The sequence below is a fragment of the Oreochromis niloticus genome, linkage group LG20, assembly GCF_001858045.2.
Source record: "Oreochromis niloticus isolate F11D_XX linkage group LG20, O_niloticus_UMD_NMBU, whole genome shotgun sequence".
In the NCBI taxonomy this organism is placed as follows: Eukaryota; Metazoa; Chordata; class Actinopteri; order Cichliformes; family Cichlidae; genus Oreochromis; species Oreochromis niloticus.
Window position 1 is genome coordinate 3,340,638 of NC_031984.2, and position 26,943 is coordinate 3,367,580.

Here is a 26,943-nt window from a genome sequence, read left to right on the forward strand (position 1 = left end):
ATATACAATAGAATAAAATAGAATAGAATAATATATACAATAGAATAAAATAGAAATACAAATACTATATACAACTGAGTAGGAAAATACAAAAACACAACTTCGTCAGAAGAAGAATTGCACGTATAGCAGTCTTATTGCACATGTGTGGGTTTGTGTGTTTGATCAGCTGCAAAAGTCTTTATTGTAGAGTCTGACAGCAGTGGGGAGGAAAGACCTGCGAAATCTCTCCGTCCCGCACCGTGGGTGCCGCAGTCTCCCACTGAAGGAGCTGCTCAGTGCTCAGTGCTGTCACAATAAATACATGTACAATATATAAGAGTATATGCATTACTGGATGTGTATACTAAATATGTTTTTCTACGTGTGTGTGTGTGTGTGTGTGTGTATACATATTTTACAAATTAAATAGAGTAAACAATAAAATAAAATATATAAAATATACAGAGGTTGGTAGTTGGACATGTGCAAAACAGTGGCATTAATGTACAGTGTGGAGTGCATAATGTTGAAGTTCAAGACGCCCTTTGTGGTCACATGGCTTGTGGGCGACGCCAACTATGAAGTGGCACGGTCAGACATGGAAGGAGCCACTCAGATTTATCACCTCAACCTCTTAAAAACATGGAGAGATGCTGAAACCGCTTCTCTGGTAGAGACCTCAGACCCCAACAGCTACTGAAATAGGGGGAAAGCATAATTAGTGTGACAGGAGTCAGCTGTTTCTGCTAGCCTCCTCTGGCGCTGCCCCATGAACATTCCGCTGCTCCACCCCTCCCCTGCAGACACACACCCCGGGACATACCACTATCGCCTGACTTAGGCTGATAACAAATGAAACTGTTTTTTTTTTTAGGGTGGATGAATTACACTATGAAATAAGACATTATCGTTAAGTTTTTAATTAAATTGGCTACGCAGATAAGCTACATCAAAACATCCCCGGGCTGTAGGAAAAGGAAGTTATACTCTACTGCAGAGAGAGCCAATACCAAGTGAGAGCCAATCTAAGTACATAAATAGTTTTTACAGGTTACTCCATTCTCTCAAAATAAACACCTATCATCATATTCTTCTTGTTTTGTAGAATAAAAATACAAGTAATGTCCATATGCACACTGTAGACTGTGCCACTATTTTACTCCTCCTTGTAACATCCTCAGCAATGAAGTTGTGGCGTAGGCTAAAAGATCTCAAAAAGCAAAACACATCCCACAATCTAAAGAAACAACTAAGAAACAAATTCTTTGCTATCTATAAGTCTGTAAAGGGTTTAAAAACAATTTCTAAGGCTCTGGGATTCCAGTGAACCACAGGGAGCCATTATCCACAGAGAAAATAGGAGCAGTGTTGAAACTTCCCAGTAAAGGCTGTACGACCAAAAATACTCAAAGAGCGCATTGTTGACTCATCAAGGAGGTCACTCAGAACCCAGAACAATATTTAAAGAACTGCAGGCCTCATTTGTCTCATTTATGGTCAGTGTGCAAAAATAGAATCTGTGGGTGAGTTTCAGAATGAAAAGCCACAAAAACAACAATAGACTTGTTTCACATTTGCTAACACCTAAAAGAGGATGGTCATGCTCAAACTCTCCAATGTGGTTAAAATAAAACACTTCTGCAAAGGAGAGTGGGAAGGAAATTCTCCACAGCACCATGAAAGTCTCACTGCAGTTCTTGCTGCCATTGCAGTTATTAGGTTAGGGGTGAATTACTTGTTCACACAGGGACAGGAAGCTTTAGATAACTTTTGTCCCCTTAACAAAAAAAAAAAAAAAAAAAACCCAAAAAACATCATTTAAAAACAAAATTTTATTGTAATCCTTTATAAATCTTTTGCATCTATAAAGCTCAGTAAGTCTATAAAACTTGCAAAGATGTAGCCTAAAAATGTAAACCTGAAAAACAGATGACACAAAAAATTACACTTCTCTGCTTTGCTATACAATTTGCAGGACTTTCTTTAAAAGTTGTTTGTGTAGAAAAATTAGCAAATTCAGATGGTCTCAAAGGATTTTACTGGGCCCTGAGAAACTGCAGCTACTGAAAACTACAGGCATGTTTGTGAGTTAAAATCACATAAGAAAGTATTCATAATGTCCCAAGAGTGTTTGAAAATGTACTTTCCATCCCCTTTCTTAATCTGAACCACTGAACTCGATGATGCATTCCAAAGATGCAAAAAAGAAATTGGCATAGTATGAAGAAAAACACTGGCCTGCAGATTTCTCTCCAGTGGTATCACGTCTTGTAGTTTTGCACTCATAAAACCTGTTTAGGAGATATTTTAATAAAGGATAGAGTAAATACATAACTGTAGGGTTTATGCTACTGTTTGGTAAAGGTACTGATAAACTATGGGTAGGGAACCATACTATCATTGTTAGGTGGGACTATACTCACATATGACAGTATTGGACAAATAAGAATGTTATAAATTTTCATAATGTGGAATAAAATTAAGTCATTTTCAGACAGGACAATTTTTCTGTTCATCTGACATGAACATGTCAGAGAAAAGAGAGACAAAGGGAGAAAAGAAATCTGATGTGAGATACCTGCTTTTGGCCTGTATCTCACTGTTTCACTTGGCTCAAATAATCCTTTTTGGGAAAAAAAAGGGTTGTGAGTGAAGAAGAAATGCTCAGTGCACCATGGGTAGGTCCCCCCAGCCTAGACCTATGAGCATATCTAAGGTTCAGGGTTACCTGATCCAGGGCTAACTATAACCTTTATCAAAAGGTAAAGTTTTAAAACTAATCTTTAAAAAAAAGTGTTAAAAGACAGGCCTTAAAGATGAAGGTTCTCTCTCTCCACTCCACTCTCCCTTGAAATTCTGTTTCATTCTGTCTTATTTTAGCATTATTGTACAGATTAAATGTTTTTTAATCTTGTTTAAAAAAAACTACTTTTTCTGTAAATGCAAGAAAGCACTTTTATATAATTCTTTAATAGACACACTGAAGAACACATCCTGGTCATAAGTTATTCCGAGTATCATCATAGTATTACTGGAGGCCAAAGTAAGTATCTAGTTAGAGACCATGTTTCTGTCCTACACCATTAGTTTAGGGTCTTTATCTTTTAATATAAAGGGCCTGAAGGCAACTGTTGACCTGAAAGATTTTTAGGACAATAACCTCAGTCTTTCCTAATTAGAAGCAGGAAATTAGAGATCATCCGGTGATAGTTGGTATGAAAGACAGGAAACATTTGTCTTCCTGTGGTGTTGGGGTTACAAAACGCTGACAAACCAAACAGCACCTATAGATCGACTTGCTGCTGTTCTTAGCCAAATGTCCAATCATTTCAAATGAATTAAGTTTTTCTAGCATATGTACTTAAAGTCAGTGCAAACATTACGTTAAAATATATCTGTCAACACCAGCTCTGCCTCCTGCCCTAAACCATGCATCATAAGATGTCTCTCTTCCATCTGTTAACTCTGTCACACTTCTGTCTTCTGGGATTTTTCGTTATTAATAAAAAGTTCGCTGTGACACGTGATTTCTTCACAGTATAAAATTTACGTGGTTTAAATCACCTTAGATGCTAAACGAAAAGCGTGACATTCGTTGACACGACAGTAAATGATTTTGAACTGAATGCTGTTTAAACGCCTTCTCATGACGTCACGTTGCCTTAGAGTCCTGCTGCCTGTGGGAGCACCGTTCATGTGAGGGTGGGAGACGAGGGCTCTTATCGTCAGTTGGACTGAAGGACTTTATCTTTTCACATTTCACAGCTGCTATAGGCCTGATATTAAGCTGAATTTCAAAGAATTTCAAAGTGATACTTGGTGTGAAAAACAGGAAATATTTCTTTTTCCGTGGCCGTAATTTTACAGGACAGAAGCTGCAGCCTCAGCAGGCACTTAACTGCTCAAGATGTTTAAAAAAGTCCTGCAATATGTTCGTACTGAAAAAATCGGGACTCCCGGGACAGTCATCGGGATGGTCGGCATGGCTTTCTTTCTGCGGAGTATGATGTGCGCTTGCAAAGGGCGCACTTTTGAATGCAATGAAATCATCGTCGTGCCTGTTTTTTTAGTGTTTTTCCTGATGCTCCTGATGGACCAGACATTTCGGAGCACCGCGAAACATGCATCCACGTTTTTGTGCCTTGTAGTCAAGCGCGTAATCAGAGCGTTTCTAATCAGTCTGCTGTGGATTGTAGCTGTGTTGATTTTCACAGATTGGTATGGTTGCTGTAACACTGATGAAAACACGAGCAAGCTGTTCTGCAAAACCTGGGGCGTCACAACTGAAGAAGAAGCTCAAAAAACTGAAGTGCAAATCAAGTCCAAGGTGAGGATTTCTTGTTGTATATATGTGCTCTTATTCTACTTTTCTAATGAAATTATGGCAAACACACATTAATGCTGGTAATGTAATGTTATATGTTTCGTATGTTTGTTGCTTCCTTTTCAGCTTACTGGTTACTCTCTGCTCCTGGGCATGACTGTTGTCGCTTTCTTCATGACTTGGAGTGGATGGAGAAAATGGTTTGTAAAAAAATTCAGTTGTTGCAACAAGAAAACGTTTTACTACAAACTGATTTTGGAAGAAGAGAAAAAAGTTCTGGAGGAGCTTTTGAGGAAAGAAGCAAATGAAACTCTGACTAAAGAAATTATGAGCAACATAAAAAGGAAAGACTGGGACGGCTGTTTTAATGTTGCTCAACAAATGATCAATAAAGCAAAACATCAAAAACCAGAAGCAACCAACCAGCAGATCAACTGGATCAGTGAGGGGAGCTCCAACAGAGGGGGGCAGCATCATCAAGCAGCAGCACATCAGCAGGTAAAGTGCTGTGTTATTTACATACCAGATGTTACAGCTGCCAGACTCTGTCAGTCTAAATTAATGAAACTATTTTTTGTTGCATTCAGAACTGCACAGTCATCCAGGTCGCCATCATATGAATGCAACTCATGATTAATAATGTTAACATATGTTGTTGTTGTTTAGTTAACTATGAAACCAAAAAGACACAGATTGCTATGCTGGATGTTCTTCCTGATGTAACTCTCTGATTTATCTGGGCTTGAGACCATCATTAGAGCACTCTGTGTTTCCCCTCGGTTGCAAATATGATCTATGTTACCTCTAACTACTAACACTGTGAAGAAATGCAATGAAAAGTGAATAATTAATGCATATAGATTCTGTCTTTTTCTTTTTTCTATCAGAGTAAACTTTTTAAGTAATTGATAAAAATCTTTTGCAGGCACAAAACTATGAACTTGATGCTGTGGCACAAGGTAAACGCACCAACACTCCTTAATTCACCGTACAGCTCTCTTAACAACAGCTAACTTCACTTTTACTGTGATAATACTAAAAACTGTCACTGATGTGATGATGGTGGTCAGTAGCGGTTTTTGATATGGGCGACATGGGCGGTTGCCCAGGGCGGCCCAGAGAAGCAACAAAAAAAAAGTTGCTCGTCACGCTGCCCCGACATCAGCCAGCGCATATTGGGGATGTCATAGGCACCGATCGGTTTTCTATGGCCCATTTGCTGGGAGTAAGGGCGCCCTCCGTTTGCGAGGTGCGCCTGCTGCTTGCGGCACAGGGAGGAGAGGGCGGGGCGGCGGGGGATTCTCTGGCTGGCTGGAGCAGCATCTAATAACCAACTCGCAAAATAAAATAAAATAAAAACAAACCAACAAAAACGAAAACACCAGACATTAGGATACGGACTTATAATTTGCACCGATGTTTTTTCGAAATTCTGTACGCGAAAAGTGAGCGCGAGAGCCCTCGGTGCGCCTGCTCGCTGCTGAAGTCAAATTAAACTTTATTGTCATCTCCGCTACATACAGTCCAGTATATAGAGAGACGAGACGACGAGGCTCCAGTTACAGCAGTGCAAGTAAACAAACTATATATAAGAAGAGTAAGAAAATAAATATACACTTTAGGACTCGGGGTAAAGGGATCAGTAACAATTTAAAATTTATAATTTACAGTTTGATGATTTAAAGTCTCACTCAACCCGTCGAAAGGGGAGGGGGGCCGGCTGCTTCCAAATAGAGCACATTTCATTCATAATGATGTAAATCCAAGCCCATTATGTATTCATGATTTGAATCCTGGGTTGTGCGAAATCCCAGAAATAAACCCTAGACAAACCAAATCTGTGAACTAAGGTGTAGGTCTGTTAGGTTATGTTGTGGTGATCCTCGGGTTGGGGGATTTGTGTTCATACTGGAGTGCAAAATTAAAACCAATGAAAGATGGACAATAAAAGTTCACAGCCATCAGGTGCTCAGTTTAGAAAAAAGAAAAGAAGATGAGGAGAAATGAGCAAAAGATACAGGTAAGCAGATGTGTCATTGGATAATGGCAGGTCATCCTGAAACAATCAGAATCAGAATACTTTATTAATCCCTAAGGAAATTATTTGGGTTACAGTTGCTCCAAGAAGAAATTGTAAAAATAGTAACAGTAACAGACTAAACTCCAAACAATACATTATGTTACAGATTTTACACATTTAAGAAATGGCACTAATATATACAGATCATTCAGTTCTAAATATAAAGGATTAACAGAGGGGATTATAAATAAATATCAAGAAAATTGAAAAGAATATTACAGACTAGAAGAGAGTGTGTGTAAAAGGGGTGTAACTATTGTAGTGTTTACAGCACACTCAGAAATTAAAGTACAGAAATGTACCTATAGGGGTACAATGGCTTGTCACTGGGGTGGTACCCTCTAAGGTACCGTTCTGTACCCTAAACTGTGGGTACTGATTTGTACCCTTGTAATTTGTACCTTTTACACGTCAAACCTGTACTTTAAAGGACAAAGTTGTACCCTTAGTATAAAGTAGATGGAGGAGATGGAGGAGTTGTACAGGGAGATGGCCACAGGCAGGAATCATTTCCTGTGTCAGTCAGTGGTGCTTTTTGGTAATCTGTCTCTCACTGAACGTGCTCCTGTGACTAGCCAGCATGTCATGGAGTGGGAGGGAGGTATTATCCATGATTATCCTTATCTTAGACAACATCTGCCTCTCAGACGCCAACCTAACTGAGTCCAGCTCCATCCCCACAGCATTACTGGCCTTGTGGATCAGTTTATTTAGTCTGTTGGCATCTGTGACCCTCAACCTGCTGCCGCAGCATGCAACAGCATAGAGGATAGCACTGACCACAACAGAGATACAACAAGATAACATTAATTAGTGATTGCCCAAGGCACCAAACATGCTAGGACATAGTTACCACTAGAGGTCTCTGAGTTTTCTTGTTTTCAATGAGACAGTCTCACATTGAGGGCTTGCATTGGCCCAGCTCCATGCAAAGCCTCTTTTGCATCTACAAAGCGAGCATAAAGACACGACAGACTGTCTAAATTTCATCAGCAGCTGTAACTCAGTTTAGACATTTACTTTAAAAACTAAGTCACTCAGAAAACAGCAGACAGTGACAGAGGACAGTTACAGTTACTTAGTTTACTCAATTAAAGTAATAAAGATAATTGTAATAACAACAATAATAATTTCTTTCACAGGGTTGAAATATCTTATATCTCATAGCTCATAATGAGATTTTTTATATTGCACTGTTGAGGGTTGGAGTTAATTTTAATCACTTTAGAGATTGGCCACAATGTGTTACTGTATAAAATATTCACACGTTGTTTGTCTCCTGCTCTCCTGCTGCACCAGAACAGCAGTTTTATTTCCTCATTTATAAAGTTATCAAAGCTAAAGTTAATTTTCAGCACCTCCCAGTCCTCTTATTTGCCCTTTTGTTTTACTTATGACGACTGATGTTATGAAAAGTCTGTTGGAATCAGAATAAAATTTATAAAATAAAATCTATGGTCTCCATCTTTTTAACTCTGTGACTCTGTGGACAGTAATGCAGCCGTCAGACTGTGAGGCAGTTTCTCTGCAGTGAAAACATTTACTGTTTATCACTGCAGCAGTCTCTGTTTTACCCTTCCTTACTCTTCATACTTACAGGATTCAGGACAGCTTGGACCCAGGCAAAGAATTCCCTCATAATGAGTGTCTACAATAGTGATGTGTCAGTCGCCAATGAAACGGCTCTTACAGCCGGATCATTGACGTGGACGACGGGAGCCGGCTCCTTATTGAGAGCCGTGTTTCTTTTTTTTTTCTTCTCTCACTCTCTCTCTCACTTTTTTTCGCTTCACGCTGCACGTGAGCCTTATGTTTGCCGAGCAGAAGGGGGAGGGGCGCTAATTACACTTACAGTAGCGCAGGAAGGAAAGGGAGAAAGAGAGCCAGAGGCAACAACAAGAGAAAACATCATCACACTAGAAAACAAAGACGTCAGGCTTGCATTGCAGCGGTGAGACGAGCGGATCGAGTTCTGTGCAATCCCCAGCTTTTTGTTGGTTTGGTCTCCGCATCTTCTTTCCGGTGAGTTCTAAATTAATTCATATCACTATTAAAATGCTTTTAGTGTTATTTTCAATGTGCTGAGGTCATAGATAATGAGATAAAACGTGCTAATGTGTGATGCTGCAGAACCACGTCATGTCATCATGTCGACTGAGTAGCTTATGATTTAGCATTATTGCAGGCAAACCAGCATATGAAATGGATGTAAATCCAGACTGGGCACCAACACTGCTCATGGGCCTCTAAAAACATACTAAATTGCTCTCATTGTATACTAATCCGCACATAACTTCCAGATGAATCACACACCTGTCATGTGCACTAATTTTATCTTACAGGCTTTTATGCAGCTGCAGAGTCTGAAGGTGTGCCCCGTGCAGAAGTAATCGATGAAGATCTGACAGAAGAACAACAACAAAATTACAATGTCATAGCTGTGGACAGCAGTTGTGTTGGACAAGTGGAGGTTGAGGTACCAGCTGTAAATGTGGACAGTGGTGATCGGACAGACAGCATCACAGAAGCTAAAGGGCAGACGAAGCATTGTGTGTGCAATGAACAGGGCAGAGCAGAAATAAACACAACACTGCTTGATAAGATTGTTAAGGTTTGCTGTGTTTTGGTGAATATGTGCCCCAGTGTGGTTGTCAAACCAGCGCCAAATGAAACTTGCTCTTGTTGAGTATTCATAAAGCTGTTGTGTTGCATGTGTAGTTCATTGTAAATAATTGTACTTTGTGTGAAGTAGTTTCAATAAAACAGAAAAGAATAGTATACATGTTTTTTTTTGTTATTCTTGATCTTATCACATGTACTTTGCATTTCATTTTTATGTTCTTGCTAACTATTTACATGGCAACACACAGCTGGCATCAATCTTGAACCACAAAATGAAACATTACAGGCTATTTAGAGCAGCACGTTGTTTGGAGAAGTATTTCCCAACAAGTTCAGGAAGACACACTTTAAGAAAGAAGTCTTGTGCTTGCTTTAAACGTGGTTCCCAGAAATCCACATCAGGGAAGATGCGTATGACAGAAGGTCTCTCTGTGTCCACACAACGAGGTCACAGTGCAGTTTCATTCAGTCGTTGTGAGTGCAGTACCTGAAACACACAAAAACCACTTTTAATAAAAGGTCTGTAATGAACCAAGGCTAATATAGATGGGTTGGCTGTACGTGCAAATCAAAAACTGTAACAAGGAAGTTGTTTAGAAAGTTATCATGTTCAAACCGACTTACCTTTGTCTTAACGACAACGTACAGTTGTCGCAGCGTGGAGGCATAAAGATGGACAAATCTTGCACCCAGCCGTTCGTGAATTGGATGTGGGCCTCCAGGGATTTATAATTCTCGATCCACTCGTCTCACCGCTGCAATGCAAGCCTGACGTCTTTGTTTAGTAATATCGGATACATGGGATCCCTCACATTGCCTCCAGGTTGAAAAACGATGAAAAGAGAGCCCATTATCCAGCTTCTTGCCTTCACGATCGTGTGATCAAACGTTGCAACTGATAACACAACACGTACAAACCATAGCTGAAGCTGTATCCTGTGTCTAGCCTACTGTCATGGCGGAAAGGGGGCGTGGCCCACCTCCAGTGACGTCAACTCCAAAGCCCTATAGTAATGGAGATGAGTGACACCAAGAAAAGAAGTTAAATCTGGAATCATTTCAATTTTATTGACAAGCAGAGTGTAGAGTCTGCGAGAAAAGGATATCATATAGAGCCGGCTCCACAAACAACCTGCACAGGCACCTGAGAACTGTCCCATCAGAGAACGTGCATCTCCTTTTTGTTTTACATATTAATTTATATTTTATTGTGTTGTGGTTTGCAGTGTATTGTGTTGTTTCATTTTAAATTTGTTTAAAAGGAAAAAAGCTGAAAATTTAAATAGTTAAAAGTAGAGTTGTACATAGTTGGTTTTTGTATTTTCTAATTTATTTTTTAAATTTTATGTGGAGTGAATAAATAAAAGCATATTTATATAATAAATATATATAAATAAAAAACATTTTTTACATTAGTAATTCATTTTGTGCATAATTTTATATTGTTGTTGATAATAAATTAATTAAAGCAACAAAACAACCTGAAGAGCCGGATGGAAACCGAAAGAGCCGGTTCTCTAAAAAGAGCCGGAATTCCCATCACTACATCACTACTAATCTACAGATCAATTTAGAATGCATTAATAGCCTCTCTGACGTTATAATAAATTAATGATTCATCCTAAATGAAATGACTGAAAGAATAATTGGCTCTGTTTTCAGTTTTGTTCAAAAAAGAATGACTTCATATAGGAAAAAATATATATCACATCTGCAGGACACCTTAAACTAGTTTTTTTTTAATTAAGCAGCAAGGCAGAACAAAGTCGGGGCTGTATCAAGACATGAGGACTAAACCTAAATTCAACCAGACCCAGAACTGATCCAGAATTAAAACAGGACTACAACAGTTCACAAACAGGACTACTTAGGACATAACCAAGACAGAACCAGAATCAGAACTAGATGATAGTAGCACTAAAAATCATCATAGACCTGCACTACACTTATTTTTTAATTCTACCAAAGTCCACTATTTAGAAAAGTCTATATAATTATTTAGCCTTGTTGTGCAAACAAGCCTGCATAACTTAATAAATATAGAATTTGAAAAATAACAAACCAAAAAAGAAACACTAGGTACGAGATACATGAGTACCTATGATACGGTGATACTTTTGGTAAACAACCATTTGCCTAACATGTGTCTCACCTGCTCTTGTTCCCTCTCTGTTCCTCTCTCTCCCTCTCTGTGCTGACAATCATCAAATATACAGTGGAAACCAGATATTTACACTCTTCAGCTAAAAACACAAACACTTTTTTAATTGTAACATCAAATCAGACTAAATGTTTAAATTTTTTTAGGTTGATAAATATAAAAAACATATTTATTAACGTTAAGAGTAAAGAGAGAAACTATCTCTATTTCTTTATTGTAAATGGCACAAAATTGTATTCAACATTGAGCCACATTTATGGAGCTCCACAATTCTTTTCCTGGTGTTTTGGTTGACAGGCATATAAGGCAAAACACAGGCTCTGTGTTTTGCCTTATATGCATCCACAGGTGTGCCACCAATTTACTCACATGGACTCTACGAACCAATCAGAAGCTTCTTCAGCTCAGAATGGAATCGTCTGGAGTTTTCTTATAATTAACAATAAACTTAATGTATATGTACTCCTAAATATGATGAAAGTGATAGACAGCTCTCTCTCTCTTTATTCTGACATTTAACTCATTCAAAAGATATTTCAATATTTATTTATCCAAAACAAAACAAGTTTACTCTAAATTGATGTTGTACAGTCAAAAAATGTTCTTGTGTTTTCCATAAAGTTTATGTAAATATCTGGATAAAACTGTGAATATACTGCTGTGTATTGAAATTCCTCTTGTTTTGCATAGAAATATACTGAACAACATACAAAGCATAATATATAAAATAACATCTACCAGAGTTTTGTGTTTGAAAGAAGCTCCTTATGTCCATTCTTGTATATCAGTACATTACTGAAACCGATTTATTTAGCCGTGCAGGGTAACAACTGAAAATATGAAATAAACACATATGTAAGCTAAGACTCTCTAAAGAAACGGCGTTGTTGTTGTTCGGCTTTTCATTTCGCCATTTGTTGATTCACTTGAAGAGCAAGTAACGTAATATGGGTCAAGTGATCAGTTTGATATCAATCTTTCGTGATACACCGTCATATTTACATAATTTGTACAGTATGAATGACTTGCTCTGGTACCTGGTCAGACTTCAGCTCTCCTCTGTCTGCGCTTCTCCAACAGCGCACTCGAGGCAGCAGCTCCCCCCCGCCCCCTCGCTCAGTCTGACGTTGGATCATACCAATATTAGGGGGGATTTACGCACAGTTGTAAATTCCCACAGTGTGCACTATGTGCTTCGGATATTGTGTGTAGTTTTTGTTTTATACAGTTGTCAGCCAGGCATCTAACTATGAAAAAATTACACTCCAAAAGACCCCGGGCTTCTGAAAAAACAACCCGGGCTTAAGCCCAGTAAGCCACCACCCCCCACCCCCCGCTCCGCCACTGCTCTAAATGACACACAGTGTCACATGTTCACATTCCTCAGTCTATTAAAATGGAGGCTCTGTTTTTTTGGGGGGTTTTTTTGTTTTTTTTTAACATGTTGCCATGGTGAATCATGATATCAGAGCTCCTCTGATGAATCTTTTCGTTTTCTAGTCATCCATGTACTTAGCTCAGCATGCTTCCTGGAACAGGGTCCAGAAGTACACAGTTCAAAGTACAACTTTAGAAGATCACAAAACACCCACTGTCCTGTAGACAGCCCAGTAAATGGCTCCTCAGGCTTAAGTTAAACAGTCAAACCATTTCCGGTATATCTTTGTTTTATGTTCATTTCTTGGATTTTCAATTTTCAAGTCTCGTTTATTTTTATTCAGTTCAATACTTCATTGTAGTTTTCACTCCAGTTTAAATGTAATAATTTTACTCTGTACAGACACAGTTCTATGTTTTCTGACAAAAATATTTTCCACCCTGTAGAAAACAAAGACACCATGCCATTATTTGACGAATCTGCCTAAAAGAACATCAAGTGACGCAGCTCCAGAAACAACGCAAGTGACCACAGACAAGTTATACACCTTGACAGGCGACGTGAGGTCTAGAGAGAGAGAGGTCGGATAAAAGGTCTTACAGATTCATCCATATCCATTTATAATCACATAAGGCTGGATATTAAGAGTTTTTGGAAAGGGAAGCAGGAGACTGTTGTTGTAGAGTGGATTGAGGAGAAAGGAGACTGAGAGTTCAGTTCCTTGCAAAACAAACACATTTAAAACAAGACAAAAAAAGAAGAAAAAAGTTAAAATGTTCTGTTCTAAATCTGTTGTGTTCTACAAATTAATTTGAGAATTGTAGGAAAAGACACAGTGAATTCTTTTTTTTGTTTTTTTTTGTTTTTTTCCTATGCCAACTCTGTTTAGCTTTGTAAATACTGGCTATATTGTATGGAGACGTCTTATTTTACTCTTACTTTATTTTGCAAATTTATTTGAATTAGGCTATCCAATTAGGATAAATTTTATGTTGTTGGTTGTAAAGATCTGGATGGATGTTTTACTTTATTCTTCATTTTAATTTTTTTTATTCTGTTTTTCAATTTTATTTTTCAAGACTTGGTGAATTGACTTTTATTTTTATAACTTGGCCTACACTTTTTATTATGTTGGCACCAATCAGAAGTGTTATTGTTAGGATCCAATATATTTGATATAGGCCATCTAATTTAGGTAAATAAATTTTTTTTAGTTGTTATAATCTAATGAGGAATATTTTATTTTATTTTTTGTTGTGTTGTTTTTCAGTTTCCCCCCTGAGGGATTGCCCCCTTGACATGGTCAGGGGAGTGACCCATCCAGCTATTTGTTTATAGGAGCCCTTTTTTGTGAAGTGGTGGGTTACCACCATCGCAGCTTTTGAGATGTATCTACAAATTCAAATTGATCTTATATTTTTCATTAAATAATAAAATATTTCAGTTTAAACGTCTGATTCTATGTTTTGCTCTGAGTAAAATATGATTTTGTGAGAGTTGTAATTCTGTTTTTATTTGCATTTTCTACAGCTTCCCAACATTTTCAGCACTGAGTTTGGGCCTATTTAAAGTTATTTTTTTTCTTCAGAGTGGCAGAGAAGATTTCATTATAGATCTCTTGATGTTAGAAAATGACTACTTGGAGTCATAAGGTAGAAAGAAGTAAAGAAGATAAACGAATACCAAAGATATCCACCCTGAGCCAGGGAGAGGAAAAGGTCAAGACGGTGCAAAGATAAGATGACAGGACATGATGCATGAATTTGAATAAATATGTGCAGGAGGAAACATTTGGCTTAAGAACCTTGAACATAAACCACAAGTGTTCCTGTGTGTGCACAGTGCACAACAACACAAAGAAAATCTGTCATTTTTTTTTCAGCTTGACTAAAAGTTTGTTGGTTATTTATATGAACGGTCAATGAAATAATTAATTTAAATATAGAATTTTAGAAGAAAATAACAATTTTTAGTCTGAATGGCCAATAATTAAGTTTGTTTGTTTTGTGTGTGTGTGTGTGTGTGTGTGTGTGTGTGTGTGTGTGTGTGTGATTTGAGTGTATATGATTTTACTGAAGAGCAGTCAGTATCCACTTCAGTCAGCTCCTGGGCATTTTTGTGAGGGTAATTTCATGTCATTATTAAAATGTGAAGTAAAGGAAAAGCATCGGGAAAGTTATTTAAATAACACATTAAAAAGCATCAGCTGCTGACCAAAGAGTTGTATTTATAAAATCATGAGATAACATGAAAACAGAACAAAGTAAAATTACCGTATGTGAAAGGATTGTGATGCAGCAGCGACCTCGAGTGGCCTCTGTCTGAAAGCAGGTTCCCCAAGTTCCTCCTTCCTCACTTACAGCAGCTTCTAAAGTGCACTGATAACCTTTCACTTTTTCTTAACACATTTGATTGTATTGTAGGTTTAAATGCCATGAATAAGAATTTTCCTAAACATTTTATTTTTGCCACAATATTTTTTCCATTTGATATCACAAAATGCTAAATGCAAAAAAGGGAAGCAAAACATCAAAATAACCTACAAATTTGTACAAAAAAGAAAACGGATGCAGATGGAAAAATCTCACTGTGCAAATTAAAAAATATATATATTGTTCAAGAAAAATAAAATTTTGAAAAATGTGCACAACAAAGAAAAATAAATGAATAAAAATGAAAGTGATGGCGATGGCTTTGCATGTGCACATCAAGAAAAATAAACTGAAGGCAAAAATCCTGGTAATTGTGCTTAAAGTCCCTAAAAAAATCAGGCAAACAGTAGGACACATATGTACCTGTAATAAATGAGCAAAATCTGAACTGTTTCTTTTTCAATTTATTTTCACAGCATTATTTACAATACTTCTGCTTAACAAGATGACCGACGGTAGAAGTGACAGTTTTGGATGAGAGGGTGGAATGCTAAGTTAGCTAGGCTAGCAAAGTGAATCCACAGACTGTAGTTGTTTCACAGAAAGGACAGATACCTGCTAAATATTAGATAGTGTTGTTGTTTGTATCACGAACCCAAACCAAAATCCAAAAGGGTGTCTCAGGGAGGAGAGCTACGCCACAGCTGAGATCTGAGGGGTTTTATAGAGCACTGCATACTGGGCCCAGTGTCACTGACTGGAAAACAAACCACACCAGCCTTCAAATGCCTGCAAATACCATCTGCTACACAAACAGGCCGAAAAGAAGTCAATTGGAGTGGGTTGTCACAGTATAAAGAATGTCACGAAGTGGGTGAGTGCCTGGTGTTTTTCCACTGCCTGCTTGTGTTTACCTGTGTCCTGCTTCTGGGTGGAGCCTTGGTTCCCCACCTGTTGCTAATCACCTGGCATCCATCAACGGCAGTCTAAGAGGCTGTATATAAAGACCCGCGCTGCCATCATTTCTCTGCCATTTGTCAGCTACCTCGTGTTTCTCTGCCATGACACCACCTTACTCACCTGCAGCTCAAGTTTCTGGACAAGTTCTGGAAAGAAAAGGTTGGAACCTCACTCGATCTCTTACCACTTGATGCTCACCGGGCTACACTCCCCAGGCCACAGATTCAGTATTCACCTTTCCCCAGTATAGCCCCTTCCCCACTTCACATCTAATCTCACTCTCCCTCCATTTCGGTGATTTCCTGGCACAGAGTATGTTCTGCTATCTCCAATCCCTGTGCACTCAGTACAGCTTGTTAAAACATATCGCTGTCTCGATTGTCTCTGCTTTTGGGTCCACTCACACGTACTGGCCCTCAGGCCCTTTGACAAAACACATGGATTGATAGCCGTTCTTTAAACATGTCTGTGGTATAGTGCTTTCTACTTCTACTCCACATTTTTGGGGTGATGATATTGTATTCCATACCTTTGTATTTGAATACTTTCTTTTTATTATGTAGATACATACAGTATATGAATAATTAAGCAATCAACTCCATCTTTAAAGTGAATTAATTAATAATTACTTATCATGAATGATAATGAGTCTGGCTATGTTATATTTTGATAAAGATTTTGCACTATTATAGAAGAATTCTAACATGTACTTAGAGTTAAAGAGGTTAAATATTTGTTTTGCCACTTTGCGAAACACATTTAATGTACTGTTTTGAAAATATTGTGCAACCACTTTCAGATTATGAAGCATGTTGCACAATATGTTAAGTATCAGTATCTGTATGAAGATTGAGGGATGCAGATTAGAGGAAAAAAATATTTGGGGCTACACTAGTGTACTCCTTTTGCTGTACTATTGTAATTTCTTATTATCAAGCTGGTTCTTTTTATGTAAACGCTACCTGAAAAGCCTGGATCAGTTGATTTGAAATGCTGCAGTGAGAGTGCTAACATGGAATACAAAGATACATCATATTCATCCCATATTAGCTTTGCTTCATTTGCTCCTTGATTAATCCAGAATTGAATTTAAAACCTTTCTCCTTACATAAGTTCCGAATGATTGGGCCCCATCATATCTGAACTCTTTTCTCCTTGGATGCTGATTAGAGTTCTTGTCTGTTGTCTTTATGGGTGAAACACTCCTCTCCCAGACTGCAGACCTACTTGTTGTTCCTAGAGTAATTAAAAGTAGAATGGGAGGAAGAGCCTTCAGCTTTCAGGCCCGTCTTCTGTGGAACCAGCTTCCAGTTTGGATTCAGGAGACAGACGCCCTTTTTCTTTTTTTCCGCCTGTCCCGTTTGGCTCTTTTGCCATCAGAATTATTGTCTAAAGGCAAAGAAAGATGCCCAACGGATTTACTTTACCAAATGGACCATCCCGGCCTTGTCGTATTGGTCCATTTGATTCACCTTTGCTTTTATTGTTTATTTTATTTTATTTTCGCTTGCTACACACGGGACAGACATGACTGGGGGAAAGAAAAGGGAGAAAGAAAGACAGGTAGGGAAAGAAAGACAGTGGGGAAGAGGAACGGTGATAAAGGGCAAAAAACAAAAACAAACAAAACGAACAGACAAAAAATACATATATCAATCACCTGGATCACCTGTTCAGAAAGAAAAAAGAGAAAACAAGCAAAAAAAGAGATCAATATAATAAACAACATCATCGCGATAATCTATGTGAATATAACACTAAATACTAAATATTAAACATTACTGTGCAGCACGTAAGATCGACAGCGCAGTGTGTGCTTTGAGGTAAGAGCCAAAAAGGGTGAAGTTTGTGTCTGTGAGCACCCGTGTGTACACCTGTGAGCATGGACGCACTTGTATTTAAAAGGTTCCTTCATGTAATGATCTGCTAGAGGGTGTGGGGGGGCCACTGCCCCGTCCTCCAGGGCATGAAGCAGGTATGGAGGAGATCCAGGCTCCAGACATCCAGAGGCCCTCAGAGCACAGGAGACCAAGGAAGACCAACGGAGGGGCAACTGCACCACTATCCCGGAAAGAGCTGAGGAGAGTCCCAGATGAGGGGTCACTCAGTAGCCGCGGAGCAGAAGCCGGGGGGGTTGCAGTGACGTGCCCGTGAGCTCCGCCGACAGCCAGCTGTGCCTGAGTGACCGAGCCCCGGGCCGAGAGGCCGAGGACACCCCGCTTCCGAAGTGGCCTGAGCGAGCCCCAGGCTCCAGGCCCCGACAAGCAGCCACCAGGAGTGAGCCGGTGCGTACCTGGACGCCCATCCCCGGACACCAAAAACCACCAATGCACCGATGTCTGAGGGCGTCTGCCACTGGCAGGGGGAGTGGTGGGGGAGATAGGCCTCCAAACCTTGGAGGGCCTGAGATGTCCCTAGCGAGGTGACGGACAGATGCCCTTTTTAAGATTGAGGTTCATACTTTCCTTTTTTAAAAAGTTTATAGTTAGGACTGGATCAGGTGATCCTGAACCAGCCCTCAGTTACGCTGCTATAGGGACTCACTCACCACTTTTCACTCGCCATTTGTTTCATGGAGGACTGCATGGAAGCACATTGGTATAGGCTGTATACTCATAATACTTTTCTTTGTGTAGTCAAATACCTGAGCAAATGGCCACAAACGCAATACGGTGAATTCCAATATAGTAAGGAGAGTTATATGCTGTCACACCCATTATCGCAACCATTTTGATTGCGATAATTTCTACATTCGATTTTCATTTCCTGACACAAATGGTAACTGTTCCTTATCTGGAGGTTTGTGAGGCAACAAGTTCTTATCTGTAGATACATTTTTTTCCTGCGATTGTTGCTTCCTGTTTATATATCTGTCTTGTGCAATAAGTTTTAAAACGGCTCAAACAAATCAATAAATAAAATGTTTCAGTTATTGCTACCTCTGACATGTAGTGAAGAGTAGAAGGGAACTTGTTTCATTTACTGGATCAAACACACTGTGTTACTGTAAAGCCATAACTTTTTTTAAAAAAAGAGGAAATAAACTTAATCTTTAGAATTAATAATAAATCATCTCTCCACTCTGTGACAGTAACGTGACAAATTGCAGTGAAGCTCGCAAAGTAAATGTAAATGACTCAGCATTTAATTGTAATTGATATTTATGTTAAAATAACTTTTGCTAACATGAGCAGGATCTGTCTCAGCGGTAAATGCATTATAAATGTTAATGAGCCACATTCAAAAACACCAATAAGATACAAGAACTCAAATTTGGTGCGCAGACTCACACACTCAATACAGGAAACCTTAAATCAGACACGGGATCCTGAAGAATGAAATCAAGTTGAAAATCTTTCTGCACATATGTTGTGTAATTTCTTAAGAACAAAATTAGGTTAGTGGAAACGAAAATCATCGAACCTTTGAGTGCTGGATTCAGATTCAAAGACAAAATTAAACAAAGTTAAAATTGTTCAAGTGTGAACTTTTTTTTAAGCAGTGTTTATATATAGAGAGAGATACAGAAGCTGAATTTAAAAAATATAACCACCTCAACAGAAGTTGTCGTACAAAAAACAGGAAATATGTGTTTTCCTGTGTGGTATCATTTTAAAGGACAGAGGCTGCAGATCTCAGCAGATGACACCGAAACACTCGAGATGGATCTCCTGAGTCATTTTCGTTGTCAAGAACTTGGCACTTATGCCACAGTGATCGGGATTTTTACTTACATTGTTTTGCTTCATAGGGACATGCCATGCACTTGCAAAGACCAAACAAAACAATGCAATGAATACATGGCTCTGCCATTTGTTTTAGTGTTTTTTATTATGCTCTTCATCGACAAGACATTTCGGAGAACAACAAAACACGGTGCTACTTTTTTATGCATTGTAATCAAGCGCACTATCAAAGCTTCTTTAATTGGTCTGCTGTGGGTTGTAGCTGTGTTCATTGATGGAGACTGGTATGTTTGCTGTAAGATTGATGAAGTAAAGAAAATGTTACCCTGCAAAAAAAAAGAAAACCTCACATCTGAAGAATTTGCTGAAATCACTGATCTAAAAAACACGTCACAGGTGAGTTTTTTGGTTCTTGCACAGTAGGTCCGATTGCACTAACCCTTTAAATTACTATGATCTTTACAGTAAATGCACATCAATACTACAGCATTACTGTGTATGTACTGGATACATATTACCATATTTGCTGCTTCTTTTTTTCAGATTATTGGTTACTCTTTGCTCCTGGCTGTAATTGTTGCAGCTTTTTTAACGTCATGCGGATGTGGATGGAGAAAATGCTGTGAAAAAAAGTTCAGCTGTTGCAGCAGGAAAACATTATATTACAGATTAATTTTGGAAGAAGAGAAAAAAGCTCTGGATGTGCTTTTGAGGAAAGCAGCAAAAGAGAATTTAACTAAAGAAATAATGACCAAAATAAAAAAGAACGACTGGGACGGCTGTTTTAATGTTGCTCAGGAAATGATCAATAAAGCAAAACAACAAAAGATGGCAGCAAGAAACGAGGACATCAGCAAGGAGAGCACAAAAACAGGGGAACCTGCTCAACAAGGGACGAGATCAGCACATCACGAGGTAAAGAGCTTTGTGTTATTTACATGCAGAATGTTACTGCTGTCTGTCTGAGTTATTAGCTTCTTCTGAGTCACCATCATTCCACCACATCAGAGAAGAAATTGTGTTAAATAAGCAGTAACACAGAGAGAAATCCTGTCACTTCCTTTTTCTATGTGAAAGTTAACTTTTTTTGATGAAGGTCTAAAAATGTTTTGCAGGGACAAAAATATTGAACTTCAGTCAGTGACAGAAGGTAAATACACTCACACACTTCATCTCACCTAACAACAATTTTAAGTTCATCTAACTTAAATAAATACAAATATGATGAGAAATGATAATGCTGAAATCTCATTGATGTGAAGATGTGATCTATACATCTACCACTGGAGGTCTCTGCTGTATCTGTTTTCCCCCAAACTGGCTCAAGCGTTCACTTTGGCCCAGATTATTTTCACTTCACAGACAAAGTGAGCATAAAGAGCTCACACAGAGAGCAGACAGTTACAGTCTGAACTGAGCCAGCACCTGTGAATTAAGCAGAACAATCCATAAATCAGCAGTGGGCAAAGAAGAAGCCTATTGTTGAAATATCTCGTGTATCATTCTGTCTGAATTACTGTAACATTACTTCACAAAAAGGATTTTAATGTAGCATTCAGTAATGTTTGGCTTTAAATGTAAACATTTTATTATAAATTTGTATAATAATTTGCTTAACAGTCCACAATATCCTACTGTATAAATTAATCACACATTTTATTTGTAAAATGTTCTGAAAATTGAATATGTAACTGAAGAATTCCCATTTATATATAAAGTGTGTGGAGCAGCTGTAAGTCTTACTCATGTAATCTTCTTTTTTACTCAACAGACAGCAAACCACTATTTGATGAGTCGGACTGAAAAAAAAAGTGATGCAACAAGAGAAACAAAGGAAGGATGTAGACGCACATCTGTTATTGCCATAATCACGAAAATATATTTTTTTGTAAATTGAGTTTATCAGACAGTATAAAGTATCTTATCTTTGCTGTTTATCATGACAAATTTTAAGAAATGTTCTTTTCATGCTTCAAATTCTCTGTAGCCTCTTTCAGCTTTGACATTAATAATAAAATAATCACTCAAACTCAACTCAACTATAATCTAGATTAGCATAATCATTGCTGTGATGTTAGAGAAATAAACAAGTATGCTCAGTGATGATGGTCAATATTCAGAGAAACAGTTTTCTCGCATATTGTGTGTGTGTGTGTGTGTGTGTGTGTGTGTGTGTGTGTGTGTGTGTGTGTGTGTGTGTGTGTGTGTGTGTGTGTGTGTGTGTGTGTGTGTGTGTGTGTTAGAATTTAGACTTTATTATCCTCAACAAAGAGAACTTTGACCAAAATAAAAAATGAATGAACTGAAATGATTTTATATTGTGAGAGTGCAACATGACATACACAAATGTAATATTCACAGCTTTAATGTGACTAAAGTCAGTAATAGCAATCTCACAATGCATGTGATTGCTTTTTTTTGGAAGCAAGCAAGCAGTGAAAACCAGTCGCTTATTTAGTTGAACATTTTATTAATTAAACGAAACTGTGTAAAGCAGCAGTGTGGGAGAAATACAGTGGGAATGAATATTTTTAAACAAAACTTGAGAGTCATTCACTGAACACGAAATCTGGTTTCATGTTTAATATATGTGCTACCATGTCTGTGAAGGTTCTCAGTCATCCAGGTCATCGTCACTGAAGACGTTTCACCTCTCATCCGAGAAGCTTCTTCAGAACTGAAGAAGAAACAGAGCAGTGCCTAACCGTTCCAGAGGTTTGTCAACCCAGGGCATGGGATAAGCATCAAACTGTGACACTTCATTCACCTTGCGATAGTCGACACAGAACATTATAGACCCGTCTTTCTTCACCACAAGAATTATGGGCCTACGCCACGCACCGTGTCACTCTTTTATTACTCACAGCTTCAGCATTTCAACTAATTCCCTCTGAACAATTTGCCTTTTATGTTCAGGCAACCTGTAGGGCTGTGAACGCAACATCACACAAGGGCATGTTTCAAAATGGTGTTCTATGAGATTATTATTTGTCTCATTGCTCATTGGTGAACCTGGAAGTTATATTTACAGGTATTACAGGCACTACACTGCAGTGGTTTGTATTATATCTATCTAATAGACTCCAATTTGTTCAAGTAAATGGGGAGTCTTCTTCACACGCTGACGTTAATTATGGAGTTCCACAGGGTTCGGTGCTAGGACCAATTCTGTTTACATTATACATGCTTCTACACAGTATCATCAGAAGGCATAGCATACATTTTCACTGCTATGCAGATGACACCCAAATTTATCTATCCATGAAGCCAGATAACACACACCAATTAGTTAAACTGCAGGAATGTCTTAAAGACATAAAGACCTGGATCACCTTTAATTTTCCTATTTCTAAAGATAAAACTGAGGTTATTGTACTTGGTCCAAAAAATTTCTAGAAATATGGTATCTAACCAGATTCTTACTCTGGATGGCATTACCGTGGCCTCCAGTAACACTGTGAGGAGCCTTGGAGTCATTTTTGACCAGGACATGTCCTTCAATGCACATATTAAACAAATATGTAAGACTGCTTTCTTCCATTTGTGCAACATCTCTAAAAATTAGAAATATCCTGTCTCAGAGTGACGCTGAAAAACTAGTTCATGCATTTATTACTTCCAGGCTGGACTACTGTAATTCATTATTATCAGGATGTCCTAAAAACTCCCTGAAAAGCCTTCAGTTAATCCAAAATGCTGCAGCAAGAGTCCTGACAGGGACTAGAAAGAGAGAGCATATTTCTCCTGTTTTGGCTTCCCTTCATTGGCTTCCTGTTAAATCCAGAATTGAATTCAAAATTCACATCAACCTTTTCAGTACAGTAGACTGTATCATAAATATGAACTTAAAGTCTATATACTATATAATGTGAGTAAAAACTAAGCATATGACATTTGTAAACTTGGGTAACTAGGAATGTGACAAAGTGGATGAGCAGTTGCAATGCTCTCCATTTGTCCCATATGTGTTGACCTTTTTTTGCACATTATACACATTATTCTGTTTCTATTTATTCGCTATGATTTGCTATTTGTCAAGTAACATTGCTGCACTCACTATCCCGGGTTTGCTTGTGTAAGCGTTCTGTTGCCGGCAAATCAAACATTCTGCAAATTAAGGCAAATACTCAATTACATGTTTCTTTATAATTTATTATGTTACAGATTAAGTCATTTGTTCATACTTACTTTGTTCTGTCTTTTCAGTCTTCATGAGGGTCAGGTGTGGGGAAACGCCCGCCTAGCATTTCCTCATTTGAAAGTCCTGATGATGTCACATATGACATCAGCAGGTCAAACCAAGTGGAGGGGTTTCTTTTTCCATAGATATGCTTCCTTTTGTTTGTGTTAAGGTTTAAAGGGATTTGTTGAATCTTTTTCCTTTCGTTAATACTGCCATTTAGTTGTGTAAATGTGAATATTAGAAGTGTGAAGAGTTTTTGTGTCTTTTTCATTATCTGTGTAGAGTTTTAGATCCCTCATTTCGAGTGAGTGGTACTGGCTGGGCTAATTGAAGGGAAATTCATGGCCCTATTTAAAGCCAGTCTGTACTAGATTCAGACAAGAGAGGAGAGGTGAGCTGTGTTACCAGAGCCATGGGCTGTTGCGTTTTGTTAATTGAGTTGATCTGAGGGGGGAAGGTTTGTTAAGTTACACATTAAATTAAGTTCACTGTAAATAAATTGCTCACCTCTGGAAACCTGAAATGTCTGTGTAGTCTGCTTCCCTACCACCTTCCTTGACATTTGAGTCTGACAACTTCACAAGGAATGACCAAAATAACTGATTTTTAATAAAAGAAGTGAATATTGTAAAAGAGAATGTATTTGGAGAATTTTGATCAGAATGGTATAATGAAATATGAGCAATACAAGCAAATATAAGGAAATACAATTGCTGTTTATTTTTTAAGGAATATTGCAGTGCTTGGTGCTGAAACTTTGCATACATGTAGTGTGAGTTGCAGAGGAGAGGAATGTGTGGAGAATTTCATGTCAGCTATCAAAGATGATTATTTTTGTAAAAGTTCATTTATTATAATGACCTTGTTGAATTTGAGTAGAAATGTCCTTTACCTTCTCTGGAATCTTGCAGAATTTTGTGATAAAAGTTGGCACCCATGTAGAGAAGGTAACCCAGAGGAGTATTCAACTAACAATTTAATGTCAATTTTTTTTAATTTTTTATGTGATGTTAAAATCGACTGAGCATGTTGAATTCGATAAGGAAAGTCATTTAATTTCACTTTCCTTTATTAAATTTTTGAATATGATGCATTCAGACTGTTTCGGTGCAATGTGTTCATGTGTTTGTATATGTGAGCGCACGTGCATGCGTGTGCGCGAATCTATTTTTGAGATCAGCAATGAAGGAGAATAGGTGCTCCCGTAAAGCCTAGTGTAGAAGTGCAAGAACCTTTATGCGGCAGATAAGAGGCTCACAAATGACGGCTCAGTTGACTGAGGTTCTTATTCGAGGGCTCACATCGTCACGTGCAATGTTCCCTCTAATTTTTCATGTGTCTGAGCGAACACACAAACTCCCTGAGCGATCTCGTGGACCACTGTGAGTGACATTAGACGTGTGCACTGTGGTCACGCCAGCGTCGAATCCATCCAAGTTACATGGTTTATTAAAATAATAAAATTACAGCATTTACATTTCTGTTAGACTACGTTTAATTAACTGCTTTAGCCCACTTACAATGAAAATTTTTAAAAAAAAATCTTGTTCATGACCTGTGTAGTATGTTAACACTATTGGAAGTAAAAATAACTTGAACTCCAACTTTATTTTTTTTTAATAAAGCTCTGACTCCTGTAACTCTCTGTCTGCAAAATACAGCATATAATGACCAATGTTGGGCAATTAATTATATAGTTACTTCTTCAAAAAAGTTACTGAGTTTTGCAAACAACAAAGTTTTTTGCAGCTGTTTACCTTAAAATGCAGCCAAAGCGTTTTTTTTAAACAAACATTTCAAACTATTTACAGAACAATCAGCTGTTCTAATTCAAATCTGATGCCACACAAATTATTTGTGCCACTCCAAAAAATAATTTCTGTCCACTATGAGATAAAGGAGAACAACAGCCTGATACCTGCAGGCCTGACAACAGGAGATGTATCACTCCTGTAACACCTGTAACATTCAGCAGCCGCCTCATTGTTCTGACACACACAACAAAACTATTGACTACACTACAAACTAACTACACACTAACTACACACTAACTACACAAGATTTGCGCTAAACGTTGCAAATCTCTCACGTCTCAAAACACCGCCGTCACTCCTAAAACTTCCCCCCGTTTCTTAACAACTAAATGCCATGTTTTGATTGGTCGACATGGTAAACTTTTCGACCAATGGGAAAGGGTGGGGTGTTTTGGTTTCGTCTCTGCTCACAGGCTTTCGAGCGTTTTCCTTATAAAACGCCGTTTTTACCGTTTCTTCCCGCAGTAAATATGAACAACGATAGTATTCAGGAAGAAAACCAAATATTGCAGATATTTTTATCATAACTCTGGTTTTACGTGGCCTATCAACACAATTAAGTCCACACTTTTCCGTCAATTGTTCCGTCTGTCCTGCTCACATCTCCAAAGGTTGTACACGTTGTCATTAACGTGGCTTCACTCCACATCAGCCACGCCGCTTTGCTAGCTAAAACACCGGTGTCGGCACATATTTACTTTAATTTCAATTCAGGTTAGAAATTTTTTTGTGTGCGCAACGCAGATTTTCTCTGCGCAGAGACGTGCCAACAGTGCGCAATTGCGCACGTGCGCAGCTTAGAGGGAACATTGGTCACGTGGACTGGAGGACTTGCTCATTTCACAGCTGTTATAGCACTGAGATATCAAGCTGAATTTCAAAGAGACTGTGATACTCGGTGTAATTTTACAGGTCAGAAGCTGCAGCCTCAGCAGGCACTTAACTGCTCAAGATGTTGAAAAAACTCCTGCAATATGTTCGTACTGAAAAAATCGGTCTCCTCGCTACAGTCGTCGGGATGATCACTGTCACTTTTTTTCTGCAGACTAAGACGTGCCCTTGCACAGGGCGCACTTTTGAATGTAATGAAATCATCGTCGTGCCTGTTTTTTTAGTGTTTTTCCTGATGCTCCTGATAGACCAGACATTTCGGAGCACCGCGAAACATCCATCCACGTTTTTATGCCTTGTAGTCAAGCGCGTTATCAGAGCGTTTCTAATCAGTCTGCTGTGGATTGTAGCTGTGTTGCTTGTCACGGACTGGTATGGTTGCTGTAACATTGATGAAAACACGAGCAAGCTGTTCTGCAAATCTGGGAACTTCACAACTGAACAACAAGCTCGAAAAGATGAAGTGGAAATCAAGTCAAAGGTGAGGACT

The 26,943-nt window shown here is 38.4% G+C and overlaps 2 protein-coding genes and 2 long non-coding RNA genes across 7 annotated transcripts in view; 3 read left to right on the top strand and 1 right to left on the bottom strand.

The window, feature by feature from the left end:
• Nucleotides 1-3,656: 3,656 nt before the first annotated feature.
• On the top strand, nt 3,657-14,004 carry LOC100697788 (uncharacterized). 2 transcript variants are annotated; one of them, XM_013271829.3, is made up of 4 exons: nt 3,657-4,309; nt 4,433-4,804; nt 5,232-5,265; nt 7,986-8,356. In XM_013271829.3, the coding sequence occupies exons 1-4, from the start codon at nt 3,890-3,892 to the stop codon at nt 8,339-8,341; spliced, it is 1,182 nt and encodes a 393-aa protein (XP_013127283.2). In that variant the 5' UTR covers nt 3,657-3,889; the 3' UTR covers nt 8,342-8,356. The 2 variants fall into 2 exon arrangements, with proteins under 2 accessions (XP_013127283.2, XP_003446016.2); XM_003445968.5 differs by lacking the exon at nt 7,986-8,356 and adding an exon at nt 12,994-14,004 and having other exon boundaries at nt 3,663-4,309.
• Nucleotides 14,005-19,002: 4,998 nt separating this feature from the next.
• On the top strand, nt 19,003-21,599 carry LOC102081362 (uncharacterized). Its single transcript, XR_002057767.2, has 3 exons — nt 19,003-19,961; nt 20,109-20,715; nt 21,337-21,599. It is a non-coding gene; the product is annotated as an uncharacterized LOC102081362 (long non-coding RNA).
• Nucleotides 20,731-24,409, bottom strand: LOC109196251 (uncharacterized). The gene is made up of 3 exons (XR_002057768.2): nt 23,754-24,409; nt 21,309-21,364; nt 20,731-20,990 (listed from the first exon to the last, which is right to left on the bottom strand). It is a non-coding gene; the product is annotated as an uncharacterized LOC109196251 (long non-coding RNA).
• Nucleotides 24,410-26,375: 1,966 nt separating this feature from the next.
• The window catches only part of LOC109196249 (uncharacterized), a 36,114-nt gene continuing 35,546 nt past the window's right edge, over nt 26,376-26,943 (top strand). For all 3 annotated transcript variants that reach the window (XM_019350113.2, XM_019350111.2, XM_019350112.2), the window contains exon 1: nt 26,376-26,934. In XM_019350113.2, the coding sequence (XP_019205658.1) occupies nt 26,515-26,934 (420 nt within the window). In that variant the 5' untranslated portion in view covers nt 26,376-26,514. The remainder of the gene's footprint in view (nt 26,935-26,943) is intronic.

What these genes read in the sequence shown, in the direction of transcription:
- LOC100697788 (XM_013271829.3), top strand. Translation starts at nt 3,890, where the DNA reads ATGTTTAAAAAAGTCCTGCAATATGTTCGTACTGAAAAAATCGGGACT. An exon ending in AAGTGCAAATCAAGTCCAAG is followed by an intron (nt 4,310 to 4,432) that starts GTGAGGATTTCT and finishes CTTCCTTTTCAG; the next exon opens with CTTACTGGTTACTCTCTGCT. An exon ending in AAGCAGCAGCACATCAGCAG is followed by an intron (nt 4,805 to 5,231) that starts GTAAAGTGCTGT and finishes AATCTTTTGCAG; the next exon opens with GCACAAAACTATGAACTTGA.